Source organism: Gobio gobio (assembly GCF_949357685.1).
Source record: "Gobio gobio genome assembly, chromosome: 6".
NCBI classification, from domain to species: Eukaryota; Metazoa; Chordata; class Actinopteri; order Cypriniformes; family Gobionidae; genus Gobio; species Gobio gobio.
The window spans coordinates 5385634-5406065 of record NC_137102.1 but is presented as its reverse complement, the minus strand read 5'-3'; the positions used below and the strand labels follow the sequence as shown (position 1 = coordinate 5406065).

Genomic DNA, 20432 nt, shown 5'->3' with positions numbered 1-20432 from the left:
TCAACTGAGGGTGCTCTTGCCTGCATTTGAGGAAGCTTAGACAGGGTCTGCTAACGGGCATTTGTGCGTCTATCTCGGACACTTTAAAGCTTCTTTAAGCCTTGTTTATTCTCGATGTGGCGTTCGCAGTCAGACGAACATATAAACCAGGCTTAATGCTTCCTCACTTCCAACATGTGCTGCATCTCACACACACTGGATGCTATAATTGATCAAGTCATCAAAAACGTTATTGTTCGGTAAAATTTATTTGGTCTTTTCAGTTATTTTTGGTTGCCGAACATTCAGTGCATCCCTATTTAGGAGATATAAGCATTCAACACTTACAGTCTCTCACTTCCGTTAAAATGGGTCGCAGATTTTTATGACATCAGCTTCTCATCACATCTACTGTCCAATAAAATGCTCTCTAGAATCTGAAGCCCCGCCCCCTGCACTCTAAATTGACCCTGAAGCTGCGGCTGAAATGGGTAAACTGGTCTCACATTTACTATTTTCTATAAGAAAAGAGAAGTTGACATAACTTAAAATTGTAAGGCAACTTGCTGCACAGCTTTTTTGAGTTTACTCAACTTTTAAACAAAGTAGTTCACTTAACTCAATTAACTGAGTAAGGTCACACGTCTCCCAATTTAAGATCTTTTGTTCAGCTGATTGAGTTTTTATCATTTTTTTATTTTTTTGTTGAATTTTTTTTCTTCTTTTTTTTGTCACCATCATGGTCATGAGTGTTTTCTTTGGTTGGGCAGTTTGACGACTTTAATATTTGGCAAGAAAAGCAAGAGAAAACACAAACAAATGCTGTCAGCTGCTCGAAGATAAGAGTATAATCACTTATTTTCGGTTGCCGAACATTCTGTGCATCCCTAAAAAAAAAGTAAATATTTTATGAATTGCTTGATTTATTATCATATCATACCCTCACATGGGATGTCATATTTGAAGGGAAACACATAACACATCAGAAGCTCGCCCTTGGTTTGCTTTAAGTCATGCCTATGTGCGTTTTTCACACTGAGGTGTATCAGTGAATATGGTTATTGCAGTTGTGGCTGGTGTAAATTATGAAAAGCGGGTACATATCGGAGAGCCCAAACCTTCTATCATGACCGAGGCCAGTGTATAAAGTGGTTAATGGAGTAGTTTATTTTAATAATGCTGTGGCTATAGTGTAGGTTGAAGAGTTCATCTCGACCAGACCTGTGAGATTCGTCACGTAGCGCTCCAGGTTTGTAAATCCCTTTAGATGGTGTTGGTGTTCTACGCACCTCTTATCATCAGAATTGCGTTTGCCTCCACTTGTCCGGTTGTAATCCCCACACTTACACTCACTGGCTCTTCCTCTTCTCTGTCTCTAAGCGGTTTTAGCCAGTCTTCCTCAGGGAGCCCACTCTCATTAGCCGCTAACACATTCTGTCACCACACGGAAACAATTAATAAGGAAATGTTTCCCAGCCTCAGACGTTTTCCAATATGCTATATATTAAATCAGCTCCTTCCATCTCCGCTTATCACAGGGCTTTCTGTGCACGGCTCGCTGGCAAGAAGGAACAGAGCCAGCCCGCGCTGCCACCGCGGATTGTTAGTAATGCAGGCATTAAAATTGTTGCCTAAAGACAGCAATAAAAGTAGCACGGCGGGGCTCCTTGCGTCTTGATCAAAGTAAATGCGTGTAATTTGGTTAGCGTCAGCCTTGTTTTATGAATCTAATGGAGCGCAGCAGCCACCCGCCACTGATGCGAGGAGCCCGCGTTTAGTCCATGACCTGCCCACGCTCATTAAAACTAGGTAAACTCCTGCTTCCCAGAACAAAGAAACCAAATCTCGGGTCTCCTTTGTGTCTGGGGGATTGTTGGTATGGAGGAAAGCACACTGGAGTTTTTGTTGCTACACTGCTTCGGGTTTTACTTCTCGCTTTAATCACCCATCAAGTAAGGTTTACGATCAGATAGACCCCAAACATCTACAGAGCGATTGCATAAGGAAATATACATTTTTTACATGGAAAACTATATATCTTTTTTTTTATTTACTTCTCAACTTTACATTTATGCTGTGTTTTTGTGGATATTTGGTAGTTTTTTACCTATTTACTGCACAATTACTTAATTAGGCCATAAATTGGCTCATTAAAAATTTATTTTTTTATGACAAAATCACTTAAATGATGATCTTAATTAAATCTAAATTGTTTTTGGACATTGTTCTATGTGTTAGGGATAGAATACTGCCATCTGCAGGTTTGTGGAAAAACCTTAGGAATTATAGAAAGAAAGTGCAATGACCACATATATCCAGCAGAGGTCCATAGGGACTTCATTTTCACTTCATTGATTTTGTGTGTGTGTGTGTGTGTGTGTGTGTGTGTGTGTGTGTGTGTGTGTGTGTGTGTGTGTGTGTGTGTGTGTGTGTGTGTGTGTGTGTGTGTGTGTGTGTGTGTGTGTGTGTGTGTGTGTGTGTGTGTGTGTGTGTGTGTGTGTGTGTGTGTGTGTGTGTGTGAACATGCATGTTGCATTTGTGCTCTAGTATTAGTTGATTGTAGTTGAATTGTTGATTGTATTTGCCAATTTCTATAAAAATGTTCTCTCTGTTGCAGTCACGTGTGTGTGTGTGTGTGTGTGTGTGTGTGTGTGTGTGTGTGTGTGTGTGTGTGTGTGTGTGTGTGTGTGTGTGTGTGTGTGTGTGTGTGTGTGTGTGTGTGTGTGTGTGTGTGTGTGTGTGTGTGTGTGTGTGTGTGTGTGTGTGTGTGTGTGTGTGTGTGTGTGCGCGCGTGTGTGTGTGTGTGTGTGTGTGTGTGTGTGTGTGTGTGTAAGAGAGAGAGATAGAAAGTTTGTTCCACTTTGTGTTTATGCTCTAGGACCAGACCTTGATTTAAATGTAGAAATTTTCAGATTTATATTGGATTTTGTTTTATTTTTGTGACAAAGTGAAAAAAAATTGGGTTTTTTTTATTTAAATTTTTCCATTCATTTTCAATGTGGGGTCAGTCGGACTCCGAGGACCTTAAATGGTAAAAAAAAAAAAAATGTACACACCTTTAAAACAACCAAATCAAGCCCAGATTTGTTTGTGCATGTTAAGATAGATTATTTAGGAAAAGTCACAGAGTCTCATACCCCTGAGATGAAGGGAACACTTTTTAAAAATGAAGGAAAAGTCCAGTGGGGTCAGCTGGACATTCAAGGGGTGATTAAGGGTTAACAAAAAAAAGGTAAATGAACATGACTCACTAAATGTTGGGAATATGCCGGCCACATCAAAATAAACCACTCGCATAGTCAGACCATGATGTTGAATTTGAAACCATTATGATTATTTGCACATTCGCCATCTAAAGGTAGAGGCCATTGTTACAGCACAACAAGCGGAGTAGTGTTGCTGGATCTCCTTCAGCCTGTGCAGGCAGGATCAGCGCACCGGGTTCTGGTGCCCTAGCCATGAACCCGTTCATATGGAGCCACAAATCCTCTTTACAGTTAGATGTGAAGGCACACTGCAGGGTTCACACTTTGGCACCCTTACTGCTCCCTCAGTTTGCTAATCTGGGTCAAAAGTCCTGTACGTTTAAAGTCAAGTCAACTTTATTTATATAGCGCTTTTAACAATGCAGATTGTTTCAAAGCAGCTTCACAGTGTTAGACAGGAAAATAATGCAACAGAATTTTATTCAGTCGTTCTGGAGAAAACGGCGATGTCATCAGTTCATTTCAATTATCATACAGTGACAATGTGGGCTTTAGATCAGTCATTTCGTTTATATGGTTAATTTAGTTTAATAATTAGATTTATTTGGATATTTAGTTGAAAAATGTAGTGTCCCCAACTGAGCACGCCAAGCCAGAGGCAACAGTGGCAAGGAAACCAAAACCCCATCAGGGGAATAATGGAGAAAAATAAACCTTGGGAGAAACCAGGCTCAGTCGGGGTGCCAGTTCTCCTCTGGCCAATTAACAAACAGCGTATGATTATTATTCTGGCAACTTTACAGGTCAGAGGTCATAATAGATCGGTATATTCGAAAGATCGGAGCCAACACGCCAGAGACTGGTTTATTGAGGATGATGTGTCGATGAAACAATTAGTAAATAGGAATAATCGAAAGATCGGAGTCATCATGCTGGAGACGGGTTTATTGAGGAAGATGTGTCGATGAGGCAATTATTAAAATGCAATATTCGAAAGATCGGAGACAACACGCCAGAGACGGGTTTATTGAGGATGATGTGTCGATTAAACAATTAGTAAATAGGAATAATCGAAAGATCGGAGTCATCACGCCGGAGACGGGTTTATTGAGGATGCCGTATTGATGAAACAATTATTAAATAGGAATATTCGAAAGATCGGAGTTATCATGCCGGAGACGGGTTTATTGAGGATGATGTGTCGATGAAACAATTATTAAATAGGAATAATCGAAAGATCGGAGACAACACGCCAGAGTCGGGTTTATTGAGGATGATGTGTCGATTAAACAATTATTAAATAGGAATAATCGAAAGATCGGAGTCATCACGCCGGAGACGGGTTTATTGAGGATGCCGTATTGATGAAACAATTATTAAATAGGAATAATCGAAAGATCGGAGTCATCACGCCGGAGACGGGTTTATTGAGGATGATGTGTCGATTAAACAATTATTAAATAGGAATAATCGAAAGATCGGAGTCATCACGCCGGAGACGGGTTTATTGAGGATGCCGTATTGATGAAACAATTATTAAATAGGAATAATCGAAAGATCGGAGACAACACGCCAGAGTCGGGTTTATTGAGGATGATGTGTCGATTAAACAATTATTAAATAGGAATAATCGAAAGATCGGAGTCATCACGCCGGAGACGGGTTTATTGAGGATGCCGTATTGATGAAACAATTATTAAATAGGAATAATCGAAAGATCGGAGTCATCACGCCGGAGACGGGTTTATTGAGGATGATGTGTCGATTAAACAATTATTAAATAGGAATATTCGAAAGATCGGAGTCATCACGCCGGAGACGGGTTTATTGAGGATGATGTGTCGATTAAACAATTATTAAATAGGAATATTCGAAAGATCGGAGTTATCACGCCGGAGACGGGTTTATTGAGGATGATGTGTCGATGAAACAATTAGTAAATAGGAATAATCGAAAGATCGGAGTTATCACGCCGGAGACGGGTTTATTGAGGATGCCATGTCGATGAGGCAGTTTCAGGGGGAGTCTAGTTGACATGGTCTCTCAGACACTTCAGGGTCATGTGTTGGTCTTCTCTGAGCGCAGGTCCACCATCTGATCTGGATACGGCCCGGATCCGGCTGACTGCAGTAAACCTCGGGAAAACAGAGAGACTATCATTAGCGTAGATGCCATTCTTCTGATGATGTAACGGGTACATCAGCTGTTATGGGAAGTGTTCCCGGTTCCGGCTGACCTAGTTAATGCAGCCTAACAATGGTGTTTAACGATTAAACACCCCTAAAAGTGTCAGTTCCTATATGATCTGTAGCCGTGCGCTTCATGTGCACGAGGAGGAGAAATACGCTGTGTGTGTGATCACTGGCACATGTGCGAGAAGGTTACACGAGGACATGATCGGCAATGGTTGCAAGATTCCTCACAGTAACGTCACTGTCTGAACTTCAGCAGACGTTTGGGATCGTTTCTAGAGGCGGCACGTGACAAACGTGAGATTCAAGATTCAAGATTCAAGAGTTTTATTTGTCACATACACAGTTATATACACAATATACAACTATATTTGTATATTGAGGATTTTATTCCTCTCATGCCTTGCCTTCTAGGTCTCCATCAAGTGTTGTGGTGTTTTATGAAGCTGAGTATACAGTTTAAGAGACTTTAAGAGCAGATCCTGTGATGTTCAGCATGTGTGTGTGGTGCAGACAGCAGACCACACAGCTCACCTTCCTCCTCCTCTACCTCTTCCCGCTGTTCTCCTGCTTTTAATGGTGCAGGCTTTATGGGTACTGGCTGAACATCAGAGTGGTAGTGGGAAAGGCGCATGCTTGTCGAACAGGGTGGGCTGCCCGAGTAAGGCCAAAAAAATGTTTTTTACGTCTACATACATACACTATTAAAGTACACTACAAACTGCTCTGTTACTTGAGCACCAAATCAGCAAATTAGAATGAATTTTTTTTAAAAGGATCATGTGACACTGAATGAAGACTGGAGTAATGATGCTGGGAATTCAGCTTTGCCATAACAGGAGTAAATCATATTTTAATATATATTAAACTAGAAAAAAAAAAGTATTTAGTGCTGTCAAATCGATTATTCGCATCCAAAATAAAAGTTTGTTTACATAATATATGTGTGTACTGTGTATAATTATGTATATTTAAATACACACGTATGTTTTTAAGAAATACTGTATATGTATATATTTAATATATAAATATTTTTTTAAAAATCTTAAATGTATACATGCATGTTTGTGTATTTCTTAGGGCTGCACGATTTGGGGAAAATATCTAATTGCGATTTTAAAATGTAATTATTTTTTTTTTTTTTACAAATGAAAAGTGTGTTTATAACGTTTTGTTTATATATTAATATGACTAATTATAATTAGTATTAGCTAAATATAAATATTACTATTACAGTAACATTTTCATTATTAAAAAATAAAAATAGAGTATTTAAGAATAAAAATAACAATATAATTATGATATTTATGTTTTACAGAAAACTTATTTTACAAAAAAAACTCCTGGGTTGCCTGTTAATATGCTGACAGCCTATGACTAAAATCATTAGAAAAGACTAAGGATTTATTGGAAGAAAATAAATATTATTAAAATCTGTGCTTTTTATCTGTGATATCAATTTCTTAAAGTATATGTCTTTTAATATGAATTATGAGCCTCTTATGCATTCACTGTGGGGGGAAAAAACTCCTGTACATTGAAGTAAAACATGGATTGTCATAGATTTATTTAGAGAGAAGTGTAATTTTTCTTATTTTTTACCCAAAAGTTTGATTCATACTGAAGCCAGAGGGCGACCTCGAGAAGAAACGCCACATTTGCCTCAGAGAAGTAATCGTTTTCAGGAAATCTCGAATGTGAAACTAGCGCTGTAGCTGAATAAAAAGGAGATAGAAACACTTTGATTAAACATCAAGAAATGGTGTATTTGAGTTCTTCAAGCCTTCTCGGGTATTTTCATAATAATAAAGTATTCAGTGCTGATTGATGAGAAGCCACATCAGCTAACAATCACTCGACTGACCATATGAAGCGAGTTAAACGTGTTATTAAACGCTGTATTTTGTTGAACCGGTTTATGAACGCTTCACATAACTAGTTTGTGAAGATGTTTGACGCATGTTGCTTTTTCAAACGCACGTTATAAGCGACTCAAACTCGCAGTGCTTTCAGACGGAGCAGTGTTTTTTTAATCCTGATCTTCACTGACACACTGGGCATATATTTATTTCATCAAAATCACAGCCTTAGCGCTTTTATAATCGCACATAAGCCAAATCGCAATTACGGTTCGATTTCGATTAATCGTGCAGCCGTAGTATTTATATATACATAATAATTATACAGTACACACATATTCTATGTACATACAAACTTCTATTTTGGATGTGATTAATCAATTTGACAGCACTAATTTTAATATGTCACAATATTCACAATAATGTACTATTTTTTTAATCAAATAAATGCAGCCTTGGTGCCTTCTTCTTTTAAAAATCTGTGCGGGAAAACTTGCTAACCTAAAACTTTATGAACGGTCGTTGCTTGTGCTCGAAAAGCAACTTTGATAGCATTTTCAAATGGAAATGACCACCTTCTCACTCTTATTGTTTTTGTCTTTCTCTCCATATAGGGAAACAAGAAACTCTGCCCACAATGCAACACCATCACATCACCAGGGGACCTCAGACGTGTCTATTTGTGAAGAATAAGGGCCGGATTCTTTTGTTTCGTTTTACTTTTCGCTTCCATTTGCGCTAGTGTTTTTGGTTTCCCCACCGCCTGAGGGAGTGAACTATCGTCTGACCATGAGAGGCACGAGCACAGACTCACACTGACTCCAATGGGGAGCGGACTTCACAAGCATAGGACTAATGAGGACTGCACAGACTCGGTCCTCCTCTATAATTGCTTGTGTAAAGAGCCCACCCGCCTCCCTCTGGTGTTGGTCCATGGTCCACCCTCTCCAAAGTAAGATGAGGAACCTGCTCTTCTCAGATGATGAAAAGAGAACTCCTTCTGTCCCTCCACCTGCACTGCTGCTGCTCTTAGTCTCCCACTTTTGCACTCGGTGGCAACTTCTTCACCAACCCAACCGGAAAACATCAGCCTGGCGATAAGAGGAGGAGACTTTAACGGACCAGAACCCCTCAATATGGATTCTCCATTGTGTTCTCATTCACCCCAAAACATTACTTCTTTTTGTGGTGTTCTTCTAGTCATGTCAACCAAATTCAATGAATCAGTGCAAGCACATGTATAATAGTCTCTGTATGTTTACAGTGTTGTGAGTAAATGACATAGAGAACAAAACACGCTTGTATACACACGTGCACACACATACAGAAATATATATTGAATAAAAGTCCCGTTTTAGTTGGTGGTGGTGGTGGTTTGGGTCGGGAGGGAAGGGCATATGTTTCAATCTTGGTGAATTTAAAAAAACAAAAGAAAAAAGAAAAGAAAACCCTCTGTATTTTTAAAGCAGATGTTGTTGTCTTGAAGTTGAAGTTGTATTTCATTGTACAGGAAGAAATTTAAGTAATAATAATAATAAACTACTCGAACTAGGACTTAAAAGATTTAGGTGTACATTTTTCATTGAAATATACAGTAAAAACTGTAGATTTAATCCTGAAACAAGGGAAAGTTGCGTTTTTTTTTTTTTTTTTGGAAGAAATTTGCTTTTATTCACCCTCATTTCTCAGCAGTTTTTCAACAGAATGCCATCTGTCTGTTACAAACAATTGGGATTATTGCTTGTTCCATTGAACACACAGTATTAAGACCCCTGACCGATTGCATATCATCAGTTTCTTCCCTCAGAAAGGGATTTTTATACATAGACGTCTCATTTACGTTCATATTTCCTCTCTGAAACGTCATGGCAAACCTTTTTTTTTCTCTCTCAAAGAATGAACTGGATGAGTCTCAACTCGTGTCCCTGACTGGCTGACTGACTGACTGCTCACCTTTTCCCTTAGGAGTGAGACCGTGTGCTTTATATTTGTACATCTATGTATTCTGTGATTTCTGTATTGATGTAAGCGCAAAAAAAAGGAAGAAATGAAAGGTCATTGCTGAACCCAACACCACAATAAACAGTCAAATGTTGCATTTGTTATAACTTATTTCACTGTTCTTTAAATCTTCACAATGGCTGGGTCAAGAGCCGTTCCGATATTTTGTAAAATACAGGTCGTGAAGAAGTATTAGGGTTGACTCTTTGTATTCTTCCTTTGCCGAACAATTCGTTCCTGCCCCAAAGATGACAGATTGCACAAGATGATTGTGTGATGATATGATTTGTGTCCTTGTATATTCTTGAAAATGGTACGTGTCTTTCCCGTTTGTAAGCTACATTTGACATCAATTAAATGACTGTAAATCTGAACTGGTCATCATTTGCTGGCTTCATTCACTGGGTGCTGTAGATGTGAAGCTGGTCATCATCTGCTGATGTAGCTGTTGAAGTACATCAGTCGATGTCCATTGAGTTTCAGGCAGCAAAACAACTTCCGAAGGCATTGTAATTTCTCATTTCGGTATGCATTACACTGCATCCGGTAGAGATAATGATGAGGTTTTGAGACGACCCCATTGATTTTATACCATCTCTGACACTTAGTGCATCTTTCTGGACCTAATTTTGGACCCTTTTGGAAGAAAGGAAACGCTCTATTCTGCCATCTGGAGGCTAAATCCACAGGTGATGTTTTACCTGAACAGCTGTATCAAAGCGCAAGCACTTTAAACATTAAGGACTGTAATGAAAATTTCAAGATGTAATTACCTCTTCGGTACACCGTCTGATCCGAGGCCAAACTCCAGGTTCATGATGTGAGGAGCAAACGGTAGCAGGGCCTTTAAACACTTTCAGATGCCTGTAAAGTGCTGATAGATATGTTGGAAAATCAGCAGGAGTTGTTGGAAGCGTTTGTGGCTTTCTTTTGGAAGGAAACAAGCTTGCAGAACCTGTAAGTAAACAGCAGTTATGTTGTTCCAGTTTATGGACTTAAAGGGATAGTTCACCCAAAAAAGAAATGATTCTGTTTATCCCAGGACATCCGAGATGTAGGTGTTTTTGTTTCTTCAGTCGCACACAAATGAAGATTTTTAACAGTGTGATAGTCGTATAATGATGTCAATGGGGATATTTTAGAGTATGAGAGCAAAAACACATCGACATATACGAATCCTTATTAAACCCTGCGGCTCGTGGTGACACATTGATGTCTTAAGACACGAAACGATCGGTTTCTGCGAGAAACCCAACAGTATTTATGTTATTTGTTTACCTCTTATCAGACGAATGTCATCTAGTATTCCCAGCGCCATAACTTCCGGCGAATAAGGTCAAAATACTGGTGCGATCAAAGATATATAAACGTAGATGCCTCATTCGACTGATCCGTGCAGGCACTAAAGAGGAATCTATGTATATATCTATGATCGCGCTGGTATTTTGATCTTATTCGCCGGAAGTGATGGCGCGGGGACGGCTGATGCAGAGCCATAGAAAAAAATTTAAATATGGATATTTTTCTTACACAAACAAGTCGATTCGCTTCAGAAGGCCTTTATTAACACCGCGTGGAGCAGTTATTTGACAGACAGATGGATTTTTTATGGACTTCAAAAACCAAGCAAGTATTACTGCCATTATAATGCTTGGATTAGCCTGAACATTTTTAATATAACTCTGATTGTGTTCGTCTGAAAGAAGAATGTCATACACACCTCGGATGACTTGAGGGAGAGTAAATCATGGGCTAATTTTCATTTGTGGGTGAACTATCCCTGTAATTACGGTGCACATACAAGTGAGGCCATTTTAATTCGGCAAATCAGAGACTTCTCAATTCCAACAAATCCCAACTAGAATAAGGGTCACCAAATGTCCCTGTTTTTCAGGGACAGTCCCGGTTTTGGGCGTTCTGTCCCTGGAAATGTCCCCGTTTTACAGCTCGTTCAAAACAACCTGTGGTTATATTGCAAAAAAAAAAGCTCCCGACCAACATACAGCAGCTGCTGCTGAGTATAGGAACAATCGTGTAGTGATTATTTTCACCAGAAGATGGCGCTGTGAGTTACGCTGACTCTACTTGAAGAACGTAACCGAGAGCAGAGCGCCGTTATCGTCAAATATAAAAAAAAACATGGTTATTGCTTTCATGGTAGTAACATCCTAACTATTGTTAAAGGAAAGTAATACTGTTTGTATTTGCTTTATAACAGAGCCTCAGCGGGGTGCGGGATTGTTTTTATTTTTATGTTTTGTCGCATTCACAAAGCAGTACGACCACACATCTTAACTATAAAAAACCCTAGACAATTATACTTGCCAACAAATACATGTGCAGAATACTTTATGCTTAAAATAAGCCTAAAATGTGAAATAACGTTATTTTCAAGTTCACAAACGTAACATTTGAAGTAAAAAAAAAAGTAATGTTCTGTAAAAAATGTAAAAGTAATTAGTGTAAACTTGTGAAAATTAAAATATTAAATACAATTGTAAAATGTTAAAATATTTGTTAAATAGTTTTATTTTTGTAATGTGTTTTTGTTAAGATGTTATAATATTGTTTTGAACTGCTTGTTATTTACAATGGTTAACCTACTATTAACTTTTCATTGTTTTTTTGTTTGTTTTTTGCGGGTCCGTTGAATTGTATTAAATAAATCCAGTATATAATCAAACTAAATCATAATAGTTATTCATGTTAATAATAATATAGGCCCACAACAACAACAACAAAAACATTCAAAAATGTATTGGGTCTGTTTTTTAATTAAAAGATAACAAATGAGATTTTAGTGATATTTTGGCCACTCAAATAGAAAATGTCCCGTTTCCATTTCAGAAAACTGATCACCTTAAACTAGGACCCCCTTCCTAAAATATAAAGCAGCTATACTGTATTTTTTAAGACTTGTTAATAATGTGCGAGAGACATATCAAGTGTCAAATTATTAAAACGAATACATAAACGTAGCTTTTTTTGTGTGTGTGTGTTTTAGGTTTTTTTTTAAGCCTTTAGCAAATACTATTCAAAAGTTTGGGATCAATACGTTTTTTATTTTATTTTAGAAATTCATACTTTTAAACAGCATGATAATAAATGTTTCCTGAGCACCAAATCAGCCTATTAGAATAATGTCTGGAGGATCATGTGACACTGAAAACGGTTGCCAAAGAAATTCTGCTTTGCCATCACAGGAATAAATTACATTTTAAAATATATTTTAAAAAGAAAACCGTTCATTTCAATTGTAATAATACTTCAGGTTTGGTGAGGTTAAATATAAAACATCCCCAAACTTCTGAACGGTCACCCTCTTTCCAGTTTGAGCCCCTGAGGCGTCTGATATCTGTTGACATCCATGTTGTTACACCAGTATTGGTGATTCCTCGCAGGGGTTTAATGGTTTCCAGAGGTCAGAATGGGGTCTGGGCTGGAGGTGGTAATGCGTCTCCTATGTAGTGGTTGAAGAATGTAACTGCGGTTGGATCATCTCACCTCTCCAGCATCTAACCCAAGTCTTTACTTACTGTCAAGGCTTTGTGTTCCAGACATCAGCGCGATCCATAGAGTGCATTAGGCGGGCCGCGGGCCGAGCTCAGGTTACGGCCCACCCTGTGGCCTGAGTGGCGCTGGAACCAGGAAGAAGCCAGATGAGTGGAAGCAGATCTATAGAAATTGCTTTTGGAGGTCAAAGCCATCCCTGATGGGGAGTATAAAGTGTGGGGGCCATTATAGGCAGTTTACAAACATCTCCGCTGACCAATCAATAGGACAGGCCTTCTCTGTCGCGTTGGGTAATTCCTCGATTGCATTGGCTGGTAATTTACACCTTCATGTGGGAATTTTACCGTGTCTCCTCCCCTTCAGCGTCCGCTACTTCCTGGTTGAAGTGCTTGTACAACTCATTCAATTAGGAGCCTCTCCTCTCCTCAGCCTCTTTAGAAGATCGATCCACTCAAGGTGCTTGACAGAAGAAAAAAAAAAAAAAAAAAAAAGGCTTTGGGTATTTTGTTATGCACTGCAGGAGGAAATTGAGGAATGTTGAAATGTTTGACCATCTGGCATATTTTTTAATTGCTCTTCCAGGTTTAGTGCTGCAAAATAGCATCTCCAGAGTGCCTTCAACCTGCATTGTCATATTATTCAGGAAGCCAATAAACATCAGCCAGAAAAATGACTGGTTGTGCATTAGTTCCATTTGACCATAAATGGATAGAGACGGATTTCATTCCCTGTGTTGGTTGCAGACTTTCACTGCTTTTGGTCACAAAGTTATTCTTGGCAACCAGGGGTGGAGCTATAAAAAGTTTTTAACTGTTTTTAAAGCTGCACTATGTAAGTTTTACGTCCGCTAGAGGTCGTCTATTCAAAACAAAGGCGTAGTTTGATGATGGCACGTTTGAGCGATTGTTAATAAGTACACTCTAAAAAATGCTGGGTTAAAAATAACCCAAGTTGGGTTGAAAATGGACTAACTCAGCAATTGGGTTGTTTTAACCCAGCGATTGGGTTGTTTTAAGCAAACGTTTAACCCAACCGCTGGGTTAAAACAACCCAATTGTTGGGTTAGTCCATTTTCAACCCAACTTGGGTTATTTTTAACCCAACATTTTTTAGAGTGAAATGCTGGGAATCGATTAAAAAAATAACTATTAAAATAACTAACTAATTAATCACATTTTTTCTGTAATTAATCGCGATTAATCGCAAGTTTTTCATATTTTGATATTGTAATTTCAGTTACTCTCCAAATTAATGTAAAAACAATTTAAAGACAGCATATTTTAAATATTTGTTGTAATGTCATGTGTTTATGAATGAAGGCCAGTATCACTGATGTCTCTATGAAACATTAATGACGTTACAATACAGTAACTGAAAGCTCCCAATTTCAACATTTATTAGGCTTTAAAAAAACAACTTTTAATTTAAGGGAACTTAAAACAATCTTTACATAAACCCAAAATAATAAATGTTATATTTACCTGTGGCCTTCCCTGTTAGACATATACAGAAATGTAATAGTGATCAAACACCTTTCTTAAATGTATAAATAATAAATGAAATATAGATTAATCATCATTAAAGCTACAATTTTCTCTGTTCCCGTTGTTCTGTGATGAACATTAAGGACAGGCATCATCAGTGCTCCTGTCACTTTAAACGAACATGACGCGGATCTGATGCGCTGTCCCGCGCATCTCATTTCCTCACAACTCTTTGAGTTCATTTAAGACGTTATTGAACTAATTTAAGACTCTAATATGAGAATACTTAACATTCTCTGTGTTGTTGTTATTGTTTGTTCAAAAGCAAAAGAGAACTCGATGTGAGCAGGAGACTGACACGAGTCTGTCTGTGCGTCGAGTGTGTGTGTGTGTGTGTGTGTGTGTGTGTGTCAGAGTGTCCCTCGATTAGCTGACATGAGACGCAGCCACACAGACAGGACACTGACACACACACACACACACACACACACACACACACACACACACACACACACACACACACACACACACACACACACACACACACACAGAGACAGGACACTGACACACACACACACACACACACACACACACACACACACACACACACACACACACACACACACACACACACACACACACACACACACAGAGGACACTGACACACACACACACACACACACACACACACACACAGACAGGACACTGACACACACACAGACAGGACACTGACACACACAGACACACACACACACACACACACACAGACAGGACACTGACACACACACACACACACACAGACAGGACACTGACACACACAGACAGACAGGACACTGACACACACAGACACACACACACACACACAGACAGGACACTGACACACACACACACACAGACAGGACACTGACACACACAGACAGACAGGACACTGACACACACACACACACACACACACACACAGAGAGACAGGACACTGACACACACACACACACACACACACACACACACACACAGAGAGGACACTGACACACACACACACACACACACACAGACAGGACACTGACACACACACACAGACAGGACACTGACACACACACACACACACACAGACAGGACACTGACACACACAGACACACACACACACACACACAGACAGGACACTGACACACACACACAGACAGGACACTGACACACACACACAGACAGGACACTGACACACACACACACACACACACACACACAGAGACAGGACACTGACACACACACACACACACACACACACACACACACACAGAGGACACTGACACACACACACACACACACACAGACAGGACACTGACACACACACACACACACACAGACAGGACACTGACACACACAGACACACACACACACACACAGACAGGACACTGACACACACACACACACACACAGACAGGACACTGACACACACACACAGACAGGACACTGACACACACACACACACACACAGACAGGACACTGACACACACAGACACACACACACACACACAGACAGGACACTGACACACACACACAGACAGGACACTGACACACACACACAGACAGGACACTGACACACACACACACACAGACAGGACACTGACACACACACACAGACAGGACACTGACACACACAGACAGACAGGACACTGACACACACACACACACACACACACACAGACAGGACACTGACACACACAGACACACACACACACACACAGACAGGACACTGACACACACACACAGACAGGACACTGACACACACACACAGACAGGACACTGACACACACACACACACACACACACACACAGAGACAGGACACTGACACACACACACACACACACACACACACACACAGAGGACACTGACACACACACACACACACACACAGACAGGACACTGACACACACACACAGACAGGACACTGACACACACAGACACACACACAGACAGGACACTGACACACACAGACACACACACACACACACAGACAGGACACTGACACACACACACACACACACAGACAGGACACTGACACACACACACAGACAGGACACTGACACACACACACACACACACAGACAGGACACTGACACACACAGACACACACACACACACACAGACAGGACACTGACACACACACACAGACAGGACACTGACACACACACACAGACAGGACACTGACACACACACACACACAGACAGGACACTGACACACACACACAGACAGGACACTGACACACACAGACAGACAGGACACTGACACACACAGACACACACACACACAGACAGGACAATGACATACAGCGCATTCTCTTGTGTCTTGTCGCGCTTGGAAGCATTTACATGAATCATGTAACGCTAGGCAAAAATGGATATAAAAATGGACGCTGCATAATTTTCTTTAAATATTTTTATTTAACTCCCTCACACGTCCCGGTTCCTTGGTTAAAATAGCAATCTCTCACGATTTACAAATATTTGGAAACATTTGGGATATTCTAAGTACTCAACAGAACAAAATATATAACACTGGCCTAGTGGTGATTTTACTGAAAAAATGTTACATAGTGCACCTTTAACATGATGATAATAATAAGAAATGTTTCTGGAGCACCAAATCAGCATATTTAAATGATTTCTGATGGAGTAATTGCTGCTGAAAATTCAGCTTTGCCATCACAGGAATAATTATTTTATTAATAGAATTTCAGAATATTATTACAATTTAAAACTTTTAAACGACAGAGTAAATATAATAAAAAATACTAGAAACATCACGTCTGAGAGAGTTGTAACATGACTTTGCTCATTTAGTGACTAACCCGCACTATGCTTAATCATATTTGATGTATTTGGTCAATATTTTTTCAACTTTTTCTACTATTTTAAAATGTATTAATGTGGATAAAAACCATTTTGAATTAAAATGCTTAAAATGAAAGGGGGACATTAGCACTCGTTATACTTGACATTAATTACAGAGTTTAGTGGCAAATTAGAATTTTTGAGAATATTTGAGATAAATAGCACAAAAAAAGTTCCAGAAAGCAAAAACAAACCATCAATCTCCCTATTCCACAGCCTCATCTGCTCATTTGGCAGTGCATTTACAGCATCCATTTCAACACTCGCATAGATGCTCACATAAACCAATGCAAGTTGGGCATTTGGTGGCAAAATAATCCCCTTTTCCTTTGTCTTTCACAAGCGCCTGGAAGAATCAGATGATTGTGTTTTCGTCAATGCTTAAAAGCTTTGTTCTCTAGCCTACATCATGGCTTAAGCCATACTAAATTGTTCTTATATTCACCAATGCTTACGAGATTGCCTGGTAACATTATGAGGATTTAGCAGAGACGCTTGTTTAATAACGAGGTGAGGAGAAACGGTGTTTGTGTAGGTGTTGTATGTGCATGCATGTCTGTGTGGGTGTGTGTATGTTATCATTGACAGTATTACCATAAACCTGCTCGTGTGAAAGATGAGATATTAAGACCGTGCTGCTGTAGACTCTTAATGGGGCAGCGTGGGAGTGTTGTTCCCCAGGCTCAGTAATCTCTCCCAAGACCTATTTATTACCAAAGAAAATCTGCTGTAGCATTCATATCCGCTACTTCCCCAAGATTACACATATCCATCACCAGAACAACGTATTACGACCCCTGTGACAAGATGCATCCACACTAAGAACGATGTTGCCTGACGGAGTGTTTATCAGCTGTGTCTGTTGTGATTGGCTATGCAGACGGCTGCAAAAAAAACACGACCTGCTGACCTCAAAAGGATCACAAAACAGGTTTACTGAATTTGAAGGCCTGAATAGGTCAATTGTGTGAAGGATTTTTAATCAGGACACACACAGAGATACAGGCATGTTGTGTTTTCATGTTTTATGGGGACTTTCCATAGACATAATGACTTTATACTGTACCCCCTAAACCTGCCCATCACAGAAAACTTGCACATTTTAGTCTGATTTAGTCTGAAAAATGCTTTTCTTACTTAGTATTTTTGTCTTGTTTTCAGTCCAAATATCTAAAAAATCTTACATTAAGAAGCATTTACTAGACAAGCAAAAGTTTTTGTCTTGTTTTGGGGGAAAATAACTCAAAATTAAGGGAGTTTTTGCTTGAAATAAACAAAATAATCTGCCAATGGGGTAAGCAAAATAATCTTGTTTTCTGTTTGAATTAAGATTATTTTGCTTACCCCATTGGCAGATTGTTTTGCTTATTTTAAGCAAAAACTCCCTTAATTTTGAGTTATTTTCCCCCAAAACAAGACAAAAACTTTTGCTTGTCTAGTAAATGCTTGTTAATGTAAGATTTTTTTTAGATATTTGGACTGAAAACAAGACAAAAATACTAAGAAAATCATTTTTTGCAGTGTGTTTTCCTCATGGGGGACCAAAAAAATGTCCCCCCACGGACAAGGATTTCGGATATTGCCATGTTTGTGGGGGCATTTTGTCCCACCGTAGGGTTTACCTGGACCACACACAGAAAAGCACACAAAGCTCAGATTATATATTCAATATGTAATATGTAAAGCTCGGGATTGAGAGATTTATTCCCAATATTTTCTCAATACAATCCAGTAGGACCTTTTCAAATCCCAGGTGTCTTGTAGTATAAGCACAAACCACACGAGGGCGCAATCCACTGCTGAAGAGAAGCGGCTGAGGCAAAGGTAAACTCCGTCTTAATCGTTTTGGTTGCACATTAGCAGAATAAATAGCGTTTATTTTGTATCCAAGGGCATTTCGATACAGTAGACGGGTGATAGCGAAAATGATCTGTATCTGTAGCTGATTTATCTGTATTTTTGTCGTCTGTGAGGAGGCTTGACCTGCACGTGATGTTATCAATCACAACAAAACAGAGCTTTATCCAGAGAAGAGCCAAGCAGGTTCTGTGGCATTACTCTAGTAGTTGGTAGGCTAGTATTGAGCCATATTTTGAATATTTATCACTTTAAAACTACTAGTAGTGGCCTCCCCACATGAAAAAATACTATAGTATATTATAGTAAGATTGCAGTAAAACTACTCTAGTAAATACTATAGTGTTTTTGAACCATACTATAGCAAAGATACTACAGTATATTATAGTATTTACTACACTTTGTTAATTTACTGTAGTATATTTACTATAGTACGGTTCAAAAACACTAGTATTTACTAGAGTAATTTTACTATAATATACTATAGTATTTTTTCATGTGGGCTACCAATTAGGTGATCGGGACACTTTTTGCCATTGAGATGACTTGGAAAAAGTGTCCCAATCCCCCTGAATTCACCCTAATTTACTTATTAAATAAATAAATAGCCTAAATAAAAATGAACCAGAACGTGTTTTAACATGTCATGTCACATAAAACAACATAAGTTGCTTGTCTCACATTAATTCCTTTAAGTATCATTTAGGCTAATTATACTTTTACTGTATCATTATTTTATATAGATTACTTAATAGGTCTAATTACTTACTATACACATTTTCAATCTATCTCATTTTTAAAAAGTAGAGTAGCATTATTTTTGTATAGAGGTACGTTTTTAATTTGAGTTTTAAGAGAAACTTTAATGAATTGTTCTTCTCAACCTTGCACAATGGGGGTTATCTCAAGAAACTTCTGTATTCTGTAAAAAAGGGTGGCATCGCTTCCGGTTCGGGCCCTTTCATTACCAAAAATTACAATTCTGTCATAATTTACTCACCCTCATGCTGTTCTAAACCCATAAGTCTATTGTTCATCTTCGAAACACAAATTAAGATATTTTTCATGAAATCGGAGAGTTTTCTGTCCCTCCGTTGACAACTGCGCAACTGAAACTTTGATGCTTCAAAAAGTTCAAAAGAGATCGTAAAAGTAATCCATATGAATCGAGCGGTTTAGTCCAAAATTTTCTGAAGAGACACGATCGCTTTATATGATGAACAGATTTAATTTAGGCTTTTATTCACATATTAAAGGGTTAGTTCACCCAAAAATGAAAATTCTGTCATTAATTACTTACCCTCATGTCGTTGGACACCCGTCAGACCTCCGTTCATCTTCAGACACAAATGAAGATATTTTAGTGTAAATCTGATGGCTCTGAAAGGCCTCCATTGGCACAATGCACGGTTCACTCTCAAGACCCTTAAAAGGTACTAAAGACGTCGTTA

At 39.0% G+C, this 20432-nt stretch overlaps 1 protein-coding gene across 2 annotated transcripts in view; it reads left to right on the top strand.

The window, feature by feature from the left end:
- Positions 1-9609, top strand: part of rnf220a (ring finger protein 220a) — a gene marked incomplete at its 5' end in the record, with an annotated part of 170342 nt that extends 160733 nt beyond the window's left edge. For both annotated transcript variants that reach the window (XM_079820325.1, XM_079820326.1), the window contains one exon: positions 7851-9609. In XM_079820325.1, the coding sequence (XP_079676451.1) occupies positions 7851-7922 (72 nt within the window). In that variant the 3' untranslated portion in view covers positions 7923-9609. The remainder of the gene's footprint in view (positions 1-7850) is intronic.
- Between the last annotated feature and the right edge of the window lie 10823 nt (positions 9610-20432).